Source organism: Tamandua tetradactyla, chromosome 15 (genome assembly GCF_023851605.1).
Source record: "Tamandua tetradactyla isolate mTamTet1 chromosome 15, mTamTet1.pri, whole genome shotgun sequence".
NCBI classification, from domain to species: domain Eukaryota; kingdom Metazoa; phylum Chordata; class Mammalia; order Pilosa; family Myrmecophagidae; genus Tamandua; species Tamandua tetradactyla.
The window spans coordinates 84,251,236-84,264,811 of record NC_135341.1 but is presented as its reverse complement, the minus strand read 5'-3'; the positions used below and the strand labels follow the sequence as shown (position 1 = coordinate 84,264,811).

At 47.9% G+C, this 13,576-nt stretch overlaps 1 protein-coding gene across 1 annotated transcript in view; it reads right to left on the bottom strand.

The window, feature by feature from the left end:
- Positions 1-12,146, bottom strand: part of CLSTN2 (calsyntenin 2) — a 431,086-nt gene extending 418,940 nt beyond the window's left edge. The window contains exon 1 of the mRNA XM_077130262.1: positions 12,071-12,146. Coding sequence (XP_076986377.1) covers positions 12,071-12,098 — 28 coding nt within the window. The 5' untranslated portion in view covers positions 12,099-12,146. The remainder of the gene's footprint in view (positions 1-12,070) is intronic.
- Between the last annotated feature and the right edge of the window lie 1,430 nt (positions 12,147-13,576).

The window sequence follows — 13,576 nt, the reverse complement described above, 5'->3', positions numbered from 1 at the left end:
AAAGGATGCATGTGCCCTAGAAAAGCCATGTTTTAATCCTAATTCCATTTCATAAAGACAGCCATTTCTTCTAATCCCTATTCAATGCTGTATGTTGGAAACTTTAATTAGAGTCTCTCCAAGGAGATGTGACTCACTCAAGAGTGGGTATTAAACTGGATTAGGTGGAGATGTATCTCCACCCATTCTAGGTGGGTCTTGATTACTTTACCAGAATCCTATAATAGAGAAAAGATTTTGGAGAATGTGGGAGATTCAGAGAGAGCAGAGAAGAACGAGAGAGCCACGAGAAGGCCACAACAGAGAATGCTGCAGAACTACAAAGCAGAGAGTCCATAAGCCAGCGACTTTTGGAGATGAAGAAGGAAAATGCCTCCTTGGGAGTTGGAGAGGAAGACAGCAGATGACACTGTGTTTGTCATGTGCCCTTCCAGCCAAGAGAGAAACCCTGAACTTCACTGGCCTTCTCAAATCAAGGTATCTGTCCCTGGATACCTTAGAATGGACGTTTCTATACACTTACTTTAATTGGGACATTTCCACAGCCTAAAAACTGTTAACTTGCAAGTTTTTAAATTCCCCTTAGTGAAGGCTGTTCCATTTCTGGTATACTGCATTCCGGCAGCTAGCGTATTCAGCCCTGAGAGTCCATGTGCCAGTGGGTGCACCTGCCCCCCAGTCCCATGTCTTCACAGAGCAGCCCCTACCTACACAGACTGAGTGACAGGGTCCAGACAGGGAGCTGAAGGGAGCCCAAAGCAGACCAGATGCCTGGACCCCGTCCCTCCACACTGGGAGCTAAAAGCTCATCAACTCCTCCACCGAGTTTCATAAGCCCCAGCCCGTGCCCTGGCATTCAATCCTGAAATCCCATAAATCTAGCTCATGGAGACGCCACACAACCCAAACCCCATGGCCAACGTGAGTACTGTGCAGGCAAGTCGGGCTTCCTCGGGGCGTGTTTGAGCCGAATGCAGTGCCTGTGGGGGGACCCTGGCTCCAGGCTGGCCCCTGGGGCTTGTGCATAGCAGCTTCTCTCTGTACTTCCTGGATTCATGAAGGACTTGTGTCTTGGATATGTAGATTATCTCCAACTCCACTGAGCACGGAATAGGAGAAAATGGGTTTTCCTCTAGCACCAGGGAAGGGGACTAGCTGTACAACAGAAATGTATGGTGTGGGTACAGTCAAATCCTAGAAAAGGTTGTTGAGAGAGGCCATGGCTTCATTCCCACTGAAAATAACTTTTTGTGAATGCTGACCCCTTTTGCGTGCCCTGCACCTTGCAGTCCACAAGCAACTTTGCCATTGAATGGATATTTATTTAATGAGTAGCTGTTGTGTGTGTGTTCCGGGGGGGGGGGGGGGGGGGGGGGTTACTATGCTAGCTAATAGAGACACAGCACAACGTGACCACACTAATAGTTATAATTGGGATAGTGCTAAGAAGTTGAAGTACAGGACCCAATGAGAACACACGTTGAAGAGAAGTGACTATCTGGGGTGCTTGGGAGGACCACCCTGCACAAGTGACAGGTGATCTGAGACCTGACAGCTAGAGGCGTGGGAGAATGCTCCAGGCAGGGGAAATTGCATGGGAGAAGCGAGTTTGGTCCATTGAGAAATAACTATAAAGACTCAATCTACTGTGTGTCCAGAGGCCTGAAGGAGACAAGGGGAGGCCCGGAGAGGCACCCAATCACGACTGAAACTGAGAGCAGGACCCAGAGCTCCCATGGCGTCATGGCTCACTCAGATACGATTTCACAGGCACGTCACTGCAGGGGCTGGTCATTGTCCGATCTTTTAGGCCCCCAGAAGTGGAGCTGGACCTCTACTAGGTCTTGCATGATAATCTGGGCAGGCAGACAGGTGAAAGAAGGTAAAACAGGAAAGCCTGGAGAACCATCTAAAAGCTTCTCTTCTCCCTTTTCTGTGAATTCATCTTTCACTATGTCTACTGTTTGTACCTTACAAAATATCTCCTTTGAGTGTCTGATTTCCGTCTCCACTGCCTCGGCAAAGCCCCCGTCATTTCCTTAGAGAGCTGCTGCTGCCTCCAGAGTCTCCCCAGCACTGCACTCTCCCCCACATCCTCCACACTGCAGCCTCTCTCACACACACGTGAGGCCACACCACCTCTCTGCGTAAGTCCTCCCAGTAATTCCCCCCTAGCCTGTATATAAACACAACACTCCTTGCCTGCCATGCAGGCTTCTCATTATGTCTTCCTCACTTGCCTCTTTTCCCATTTATTGCGTAATCTTCTGAGCTATTTCCAGTCTCCTGGCTGTGCCCGCTCTCTCTTCACTCCTGCCTCAAGTTCAGAGCTGCTCTCCCCCTGGGCTTGCATGGGTCTCAGGACAGGGAGAGGGATTCACCCTTTCCCATTACAGCTGCTCCCGTGTCCTTGTACTCAAGCTTCTAAGCAAACCTTCCTGAAGCTGTTATGACTTACAAAAAGGATCTGGTCTTCTGAGGCCAAGTAGCTCAATGGTGCTCAAGCATTTATTGAGCACCTGCTGTGTTCCCAGCCCTAAGTCAACCACCAAGAGGGGCACAGCGGCAGGCACAGACCTTCCACTGAGAAGACAACAATCTAACAGATGATAGTGAAGTCACCATAAAGAAGGAAGCCCGTTCAGAGAACAGGCTTTCCCCTGCACACACGCACAAGATATTTATTTATGTTATGCCCCACAAAGATAAAAGGAAGGGACTTTATCATGATGATGAGGATCAAACTTCCATTCCACACTTGAGGTGGATGGAGATATGATGTTGAACTAATTATATGATTTCTAGACTTCCAAAATTTATCTCCTGAAAGTCATCCTCCACACACGCTGTCATAGGTGTTAGTGATGTGAGCCTGTGAGGCCAGTTCACACTTTATTGGGTCTGCGCATCTCTAAAAGGGGAAGGGAGGTGGGCCTAAGGAATCAGTGTTTCCCTTCAATAAATCGTCTGGGAATTGCCAAATATCCCAAGATAATATTTGTCAAAATATTTAGGTTCAGGAGGTGCCAGAGGAAAATGAGGTTAATGTCTGACTGTTGTGATTCTGTGATGTTTCTATCAGTGTTTTCCATGGGGTAGGCACCTGTACTCTGGGCCAGGAACAGCATCATGTTGTCACAGGTTGGATTCCCTGGGAATCAGATCCTCCAACCTCGTGTACGGAGCAGGGTATATTTGAAAGGATGCCCTTGGGATCAGTCCCTGTGGGAGGAGTGCAGGGCCAGGCCGAGGGAGAGGCACAGCTGTGATGCAGGCCCAACCACATCCTCAACAAACCCTAGGGATGCTCTGGAGTTCAAATGGCTTTGCCAGAGCTGTCCTGAGTGGGGCTGAGATGGACGGGCCTTTATAATCCTGTGTGGGTCAGTCACTGTGTGGGGAACACTCCGGGAAGGAGTCTAACTTTGGGCAAGGGGCCTCCTGGCAGCTGAGGCAATTCCCGAAAGGGTGGACAGCTGGAGGCTGTTCCTGTCAACAGCTCTTCCAGCAGCTGTGACAATTACTACTTTTGTGAAGTTGGGCCTGGGAGGCAGGGGTCCACCAGCCAGATGTTTCACAATCCAATGAGGTGGTTATAATGCCTGTTTTACAAACGAGAAACTGAGGTTTGGAGAGTGTGTCATTTGACCAAAGTCCTACCTCTGGACTTGAACTCAGAACTGATGGCACAGCTTATGTGTGTGACTGTGCAACACCCATCATCTCCAACAAGTGGGAAGGGCTCACACTGCACCCTCTCACCTGGCACAGACTGGACACAGGCTAGACGGTGAGTGCCTATGCTTACCTGAGCAAACCAAGATGACAAAAGGGGGTCAGGAGAGGGAATGAGTGGAGGACTCCATCACGTGCACTCACTCACCGATACCTTTGCTGCTGGGAAATGTCTTGTCCTATGTCACATTCAGGAACCCAAGATGAAATCAGGGCTAGGGCTTATGGATAGGGTCTTCTGATATGGCAAATGAAACTGCAGGATGCTCAGTTAAATTTGAATTTCAGATAGACAATAAATTATTTTTTAGTGTAACTGTGCAATATTTGGGTTATTCTTATACTAAAAGGCCACATGTTGTTTATTTGAAATTCAAAGTCAATTAGATATCCTGTATTTCACCTGACAACCCTACTCATGCGTGAGGAAGAAGATGTATGCCCTGTCTAAAGGTTCCTTAGACCAAACTCCCAATCTGCTATATGAAATTCTTTAACAGCACTCAGAGTTTTTCAATGAACAGTTCAAACTAACAGAGTGCCAGCACTCCAGAGTGGTTACAGGAACTATACTTATTCACCTTTAAGGTGTCACTGAGAGCAGGCTTCAAGGAATATACACAAGAGACCACAGATGGGGGAGGGATGGCCAAAAGTAGACTAGGGGGCAAAGGGCTCAGAATGAGAAGAGAAGGCTGACAGTGAATGGGGTAGCCTTCGTAGCTTTGCCACTTTGCTCAGTCTGATTCCATTAGAAGGTTCCAATCTTTCAGGATTGCTCAGCAAACTCACAGACTCCTCTCTCTTCTGGCCTGAAGGGTAGCACTCTGATCTCTGTCTCCACTATAACTCCCTGCCCATTACCCACCAGCCTTACCCATGGCCTGCTTATGGGTCACCAAGAAGTCTGGCAGCCCAGTGCCATTGACCCTGCAACAACTCCATGTATTGCAGAAAACCCAGCTTCCCACTCAGAGTTCCCTAGCCCTGTCATTGGCCTAAAACTCAAGGTTTCTTAGCAGCTCTCCCATAAAGAAATGGTGTAGAGACCATCAAAATGCCATCACAAGTGACCTGAACTTTTTCCTTTATTCCCAACTTTCCAGACGGATCATTCCCTTTTATTATCAGAGATTCATAAAAATGCATAAGTAAATGCAGCAGCTTAAATAGTTTTCTTTTAGGAGTTTGGCACTAAATACTTTAAATGAATTCCCTCAGCCCTTGAACAAGAAACCATTAGATATGGACTATTACTTGCATTATCATTACATTAGTGGGTCATTATGAAAAATAAAAGTTCAAATCAGCATGAACATTTATAAAGTGCCATGATGGGGACTATGCCAGGCTGGGCTGTCTCAAACATCCCTACTAACCACAGTGAATAACGACTTTGAACAAAAAAGACTGAACACAAAGAACCTCTTTAACTAATTCCACTCAAAGTCATTAGCAATTAAAGGTTTTACAGAAAAAAAGAGGTCTGGTTGCATCTCTCTTGCCATCTCCCACCATCTTCCCTTCCTTACCCAGCCTCCAGCTGGAAAAAAAGACACTTCATGGGCCCCACAAGGTCCCAGGAAGCCTCAGGGTGAAGGTTAAGTTCATGTCATGTTATGATGTCCAGCTGTTTAGTCAAGCAAGCACTGACCCTCTCTTTACTGTGAGGGGATTTCATGGATTTAAATCATTGGTCAGTTTTTGTATCTGGGGCTGATTACATCTACCATCAGCAAAGAAGACAGCCTTCGGCAATGAAAGGAATTGCCTCATCGAATCAGTTTGAGGTCTTAAAGGGAAAACTGAGGTTTCCACCAGTCAGGAAGAATTTTTATCTCTGCTTCCACCAGGCTGCTTCTCTTGGGGAATTCACTGTCATCTTCACTGAGTTTCCAGCTTGTGACCTGGCCCATGTTGTTCAGATGTGCCAATCTCCACAGTGGCATGAGCCAATTCACCAATTCCCATAATAAATCTCTTAATATTCACATGTATATCTTGTCGGTTCTCTTTGATTCTCTGAAGACACCTGATAAATACACTCTGGGTCCCTCAGAGGTAGCTCAGAGGCCATGGCAGGTGGCAAGGGACAGCCAAATGAGAATGTGGTGGGCCCCGACTCCTCCTCCTATCCTGTCCTTTCCCACTTTCCCACTCACCTGATTGTGATCCTCTTTCTGAGTTCCAAATGATTCTGGAATGAGCTACATTTGCCATTTGCTTCTCCTGGTTTTACCTTCAAGAACAAACCAGGCAGATACAAATCCAGCGCAATTTTAAAGTGTCATGTTACAGGGGACCCTGTCAGGTCCACGGGGAGTGTTAGTCAATCACATGGGCTAGATACAAGGTCTGGCACCATGGCCAGATCCTTGGCCAAGGGCTGGATCAGGTGGGACCACCACCCCAGGGTGGTCAGAAACAGATTGAGTCACTGGGAAAGTGGCAACTGTGCAACTAGTTGCATCAAGGATCCCGCAGAGAAGCTGAACTCACCCCTGGGAGCAACGACTCCCTCAAGGGTGGGGTCTGCATCAGGAGCTGGAGCTAAAGAACAATGCAGGCGTGAAGCAGGAGGTCATCTTTGAAGGTTCAGCCTCAGTATCTCTTCAGTCTTCCTCTAGGAAGTTCTCTCTGACTTCCCAGGGTGAGTATCCCACTCCCCACCGGGACATACTGGGTCCTACATGGACTCCTAATAGAGTACATGGAAGTTTTCTTTTATTCCCTCGTTTCCATCTACTGGAGTGTGACCTCTGCCAGGGAAGAGGAGTGTCCACATCAATTCACTTATCCATTCTTGCATTCTCCATCCATCCATCCATCCACTCATTCAATCATTAATTCATTCAACAGACTGGGAGTCAACATGTGCCTTTCATGGCACCAGGTGCTCACACAGTCTTTGTATGTCCAGCAACCTGAAACAGACCTGGGCACAGAGTGGGTACTAAATAAATGTTGATGAATAAAACATGGATGTCCTAGGACATGCTCTGTGGACATGCTTTGTTTCTAGGTGGCTGTACTCACTAGATGATTTTCGCACTTTCTAGATACAACACAATGTTCTTTGTAATTTTGGTTTCCTTCAATTGCTCTTTCTCTGAATTACCTGTCTGCTTTATTTAGCAAAGCCTCAAGTGGCCTTTGAGAAGAAGTGTCTCCACAGCACCACCTATTCCACAAAACCCTTTCCTTTCTCTTCCTTGTGCACTGGCTGCTCTCACTCTTGCTTTGTCTGAGCTCTCTTGCCCTCCTACTTTTCAGCAACATCCCAATAATGCTTTGCACACTGTATTTCAACTACAGTTAATTTTCTCCTTCCTTATCATGTAAGGAGCATTTCAACTATTTCAACTATTGTAAGTTATTTTATGCTTAGTGGAACTTATGAAATTCTACTTGTCTTTGGTTTTATTTTTATTTCTGTAATGGATTCATGCCATTTCATATATATATTTTACTACAGGTTTTACAAAACAGAGGGAAATTGTATCTCACCAGAGAGTGACTGGTGGGCTTAGGGGTCAAAAAAAAAGACCTCTCAAGTCTTTGCTGTGGTTCAAGGACCTTGTTGGGACTTAGGGATCCCTCATTTTGGCATCAGACATCCAAGCCCATCCAACCAATCACAAAAATATGGCAGGCTTCTGGGGGAAAGGTGTTTAGAACAGGAGACCATCACAGAGGCAGGGCAATCCTGCTCATGGGCCATGACTTCGATTGGGCAGACTGTCCTGTAACGCCATCTGGCCCACATAGGGGGATGTGTCAGACATTCTTTTAACCCAAGACACCTTCCTGCGTTAGGAAGAGGCCCTGGAATCTTGTCTGGAACCTGTTAAACTGCAGAAGGCTGAGCAGAGCAAGCAGATGAAGCTGGAAATGGGTTAGAATTTGCCATCAGCGTCCTCTGGCTGAAGCTGAAGCAACCGTGTATGGAGCCTTACGTGACTATGAGTCTCAACTCCTGGAAAACAATGCTGCAGTTTTCACCACACACCAGTGTCTGCTGAACAATGGAGAGGGATTTCTTCAAAGGAGTCCCTTAGGACTTTATACACTTATTCTAGCGATTCAGCCTTGCTCAGACCACTTGGAGTGCTTCTCTCTGAGGGCCCCCTTCAGAAGCCATGGTAGCTGTGGTTCTTTCAGCAAATACTCTACAGGGCCCAGAGGCGCTGGGAAGAGCATCTGACCCGTGTGATTAATTTATCCCCAAACCCTATGCATTAGGAATCATGTTCTCCTTTAGTCAGATCAGAAGACATGAGGAGTAGAGACGCTGAGACCTTGCCCACAGCTCCTACACTCCTAGCGCCAGGGAAGGAATTTGAAGTCACGGCTCTAATGGCAGAGCCTGAACTCCTTCCGCCCACCCATGCTTCTTATTTACAGCTATCTACATCCACCGAAAAAATATTTACTGAGGTGGCACGTTGTGGCAGATGCTGTCAGAAGCAGGTGCCAGATGCTCTGTTAGAAGCCAGGTGACAGAAGGGTAAAGATATTAGAGAATGGGAGACAGTCCCATAATTAGACGGCTCCAACATGAGAAAATGACCACGTCGTGGACAAGAAGCAGTGCGGGTACAGGAGCAGGAAAAGTTGTTGGTGTGTGCATAGGGGGAGGTCAGAGGTACAGACCGCGTTCACAGAAGGCATGAGTTTCAGTGACCCTTCACAGACAAGGAGTCATCAGCCTCCAAGAAGGAGGACAGTTGTTTCAAGCAGAAAGTCATGTGCAACATCCTCTAGCCAGGAAAAGGCACGGCCTGTTGGGCAAAGGAAAATGATCAAGTGTGACCTGAATTTCAGGCACAAGGTGGTATGGGGCTGGGGAAGTGAACAGGAGTTCGGCATCACTAACTTCTAAAACAAATAGCATTTTGAACCTAATCTGGTTGAGCTGCATTATTTTAGTATTTGGGAGGTTATGGGCTATGAAAGCAATCTTTCTTTTTTAAAGACCTTTTAGAAGCTTTCACTGTAATCAGAATAGGCTCACAATCTCCTAAGGGGACTGCTCACATTTACAGGCGCCCCATTTCCCTCCACCCTACATAATTTTCCTCTGTCATCTAATCATTTCAGTAGGAACTTAGGACGCTTTTATACACTTCCAATCATTTTTTTTTTTGCCAAAATCTTTGAAAGAAATTTGCAGAAAGACATATTATGATTCCAGCTTTCCTACATAAATAACACTTCTCAGGCAGCCAGTCAACAAACATCTGATCCCCTAATCTTCCCTTTCACTGAGTTTGCAGCCTCTCACAGGACGAGGGAGGCCCTTGCTAGCTCATCTCTATCATAAGCCTCAGTCTAGAAAGGACGATCTTGAAAGCTTCCATTAATTTTATCTGTCTGGAGCACTGGGGGGCACATTCGGCTCAAAAAGACATCTATTACGTTGTCAGTCATGATATCATTTGCCTTAACAGTCTTTAGTGTCTACCAAGCAGAAGCTGACAGAGAGCACAAAGGCACTTGTGAACGGAGACATCATGCTAATTAGCCAGCAATCTCCACGTGCCTTAACCTGTTAGGAAAGCTGGAATCATAACATGTCTTTCCGCACATTTCTTTCAAAGATTTCAGGCAAAGAAATGCTTGGAAATTTATAAGAGCATTCTAAGTTCCTACTGAAATGATTAGACAGACTTCCCAACAGAACCATCTCCACTACAGCTGGGAACACCAAGCTGGCAGAAACGCCCCCCCAAGTGGAAGGGATGGGGTGAACTGCAGAGAGGACGACGCCCAGGGCTAGGCAGAAGGAAGGCTTAGCAGAGTTGGTCTGGGCCTAAGCAGAGGTTCTGAGAACCACTGTAGTGAAAGAGAAGGGAAGGGAATTCACGAAAGAATTGGGTCCACCTGGCAGAAATATCTATATTTAAATACATGATGATTATAATCATTATGATGATAATAATTATTATAACAGCAGCTGCTGTTTCAGGTTTATATTCTGCATGCCAACCGTGTTTTAGATGTTTTACACACATTAATTCATATCAGCCCCAATGTCCCATTGTGCTGAGGGTATTATTATCCCCATCAGACAAATGAGACAATAGGGTTCTGAGACCTCAATGGTCACAATGCTAGTAAATGGCAGAAGTGGATTCGGATCCACACTAATCTGCTACCCCTTACATTTGAGAGTTTAACTTTGTGTAACGATGTCCTGATGCCCTTTCAAATGGGGCGTTGCCCCCGATTTCCCACAAGGTGGATGCGAGAGGGGTTATTAATCGCATTTCACAGCTGAGGAGATGGAGGCCCAGAGAAATAAGGCGGCTCCTCATTTAATAGATCACAACGGGCTATGCCAGGACTGGGGAGCCATCTTCTGCCTTTCAACAGAAGAGCTCCTTTCAGGTGGCCCAGGGCCCAGTAGCGTTAGGACGGTCAGTTCTTGAACAGGAAAGCCCAGCGACAAGACAGAATGACGATCCCGTCACGTGAAAAGGAACTTGAAGGTAAGAAGAAAAACTATCACAGAAATCCTGGTGCTTAACCTGGTCACTGTGCTGGTTTGAATCTGTGGTGGGCCCAGAAAAGCCATGTCCTTTAATCCTCACTCAGTATTGCTTGTGGGATTTTTAAAATTATCCCCATGGAGATGTGACCCACCCAATTGTGGGTAGTAACTTTTCATTAGGTGGTTTCCATGGAGATGTGTCCCCACCCATTCAAGGTGGGGTTGCTTACTGGAGCCCTTTAGGAGGGAACCATTTTGGAAAAAGCTTTAGGAAAGCCCACGCAGCCAGAGAAGGAAAACATGAAGCAAAAAGCCAGGAGAGAAGGCTAGCAGACTTCGCCACGAGCCCTTCTATCTGAGAGAGAAACCCTGAACTTCATCGGGCTTTCTTGAGTGAAGGTAACCACTTGTTGGTACCTTAATTTGGACACTTTCACAACCTTAGAACTTTAAACTTGCAACTTAATAAATTCCTTTTTTTTAAAAGCCTTTCTGTTTCTGGTATGTCACATTCTGGCAGCTTGCAGACAAGAACTGTCACTCAAGCTATTTGCAATATTTTATGGAGATGGACCCCAAAAGGGTCTGAGGCTCGGTGTGGGTTTGGATAGGCGGGCTCAGCTCTGCACAATGCCTCAGGATTTGCCAAGCACATTCAGTTCTCCCCCACCTCTGGGCTGAAGCCTTCTCACTCATCAGCCCCTCCAGCCAGGACAGCCTGAAATGTCCTATGGTATTCCTAGCCTCAGTCAGGTTGGGCTTCCTGTGCATGGGGCCCTCCTGCTCCAGCACCCTGGGTGTCCTTCATCTCCAGCACCTGCCCCCATCAGTCCTGATGATGCCAATACTGAAGGCACAAGCTCAGCCCTCACTGTCAAAACAAGGGAAGCAACATAAATAAGTATAGTTGGGACTTGGCAAACACACAGCCAGGATGCCAAATTTTACTGACTAATATGTACTCTCCAGCCTATCTACCTCTTCATGCAAATCAAACAATTATATTAATCTGAAAAGCAAGGCAACTGAGTCCAAGAGGAATTAAGTGAAATAGCATCGAAATCAATGCTATTAAGCGGGCTTTAGAACCTGGGGTCTCTGGGTCATTCTATTTGAATGGAAGAGCTCTTCTGTTTTTTGTTTTGTTTTGCATGTTAATTGGAGGAGACAAGGCTGGTAAACCACTCAGGGTAAGTCCCCTTCTTGGGTGAGCACAGCCCTTGAAGCAATGGAACTCACACCAAGGAGACAGGAAAAAGTCCCTGAGACAGCAGGGCTGCACCCAGCATGGGCTTCTCATGCCCAGGTGGGGAAGCCGAGGCAAAGGTCACAGATACAGGCCCATCAGTGGTGCACAGAGGTAAGCCATGCACTTGCCAAGTCTGAGCAGGGTTATAAGCTGGGGACCAGGCAGCAGGAGCTTCGGGAGCTGACTGGCTTGATTTCACTCCAGCACGCCGTTTACTTTTATGCGGTCACTGGGGAATCTGTTAGCAGCTGCTTCCTCCACCGGCCAGGCCAGGGGACTTTCTCGCTTGTTATCAGGCCCACTGTTCTCCTAAGGCAGGAGGTTTCCCGCAAGGCCAATGGCAGTGCCTTCTGGAATACCCAGCTGCAGCCAGATTCCTCGGAAGCAGGCCCCCGATAAACCCCTCCCTGTCACTCCTGACTGCCTTTGCCGTCCCTGCACCAAGTAACTCTACTACTGGGGAACTGGGGACAAAGGCTCAAAGCAAAAGACAGATCAGGACTGCACAGGGCAGGGCCAGGCACCCACCCCATCCAGGCCCAGAGACTGGCGGTAAGACCCGAAGCGGAAACAGACCCTCCTCTCAGGCTCACCTGGAGAGCCCAGAAAGCCTAACTGCATGCTCTCACCAGGGCCTCCGAGGCCTGCCCTGCGCCTCCTCTCAGTGCCCTTTCTGCCCTCGGCTCCCACAGCCGCGTCGTCCTGCTGGAATCCTCCGGAAGGTGCCGGAATACTCCGGAAGGTGCCGGACCCCTCCGGAAGGTGCTGGAATCCTCCGGAAGGCGCCAGACCCCTCCGGAAGGTGCTGGTCTTTGGGCCCCGGTCGTTGGCAATCTCCGTGTGCATGGTTTTGGCACACATCTGGAGCAGCTCTCACGTTTTCTTCCACAGTGGAGGCCACCACAAGGGTTTAAGTTTAGGGAGGGGTCTCTTGTCTCGGTTGGTGGGGCCTGGGTCTGGGCTGAAGATACAGTGGGAACTTTATTGTCCGTCTGGAGGCAAAGCACCAGACATGCTTCAAAGAGAAGCGCACACCTCGGAGTTAGGCGACCCTGATGTCAAATCCTGTCTCCACTGCTTGCAAATCCTGCACCTTTGCAAACCTGCTAGAAATGCAGGCTCCCGGCACCCACCTCCGACCCACTCACTCAAGGCCCTTGGAGTGGAGCCCAGCAGCCTGTGTTTTAACAAGCCCTCTGGGTGATTTCTATGCAAAACTTTGAGGCATTCGATAGATGCTGCTGTCCTCTCTCCCCAGCCAGAAATGAAGAACCTGCCTTCACATGTAATGAGTTTCAGACAGGTGAAGGTAGGAAGTGACCACAGCTGACTGGCCATGGGCACAGTCATTTGGGATGAGCCATCGGGTGAAGGGGTTGAGTGTGGTCTCACTGACTTGAACGAGAGCCAAGAGCACATCCAATTCAATGGAATCAAGCGCTGGAGTGGTTGCTATTACACAGAATAGTGAACTTGCCCTAAAACAGATACTCGGTGCATGCTCATAGAGTCAGATATTCAATATGGACGGCCACTTACATTTCTCTAGATCCGCTTTTCCCCGAGGCATGGGTTTTCAACCCTGGCTGCCTATTAGAATCACCTGGAGAGTTCTGAAAATCTAGATGACCTCAGCTAGCCCCAAGACCAATTACATCAGAATCTCTGCAGAGAGGGTGAGACTCAGGCACAAATAGTTTTAACAGTTCCCCGGGGACACTCCCGTGAGCCCAGGGCTGTGAACCACAGCACAAGGTGTCTCAGCCTGCAATGCAGGTAAGCCTCAGGCAGGGGGGACGTGGATCCCAGCCCTCCCTCCTCAGACCTAGCCATTCTCACTGCAGAGTGAGGAGGCAGCGAAAGGGAAGGGCAAATGTTGCACCCTCAGTCTTGTGCACAAAGGAAACACCTACCACCTGGGATTCTGCAACCTGCTCTGTAGCTCTCCTTAACCGTAGGTTTCCCAGGGCCTGAGCTGAGACTTGACACCTTGTCCTCTAGCATTGTCCCTACTGTAACCTTCTCTCCCCCTCCCTTCTGCCTACAGAGCTGCTGTATACTGAGCACTGATGAAAGAGCAGGCACCTGACATTATCCCT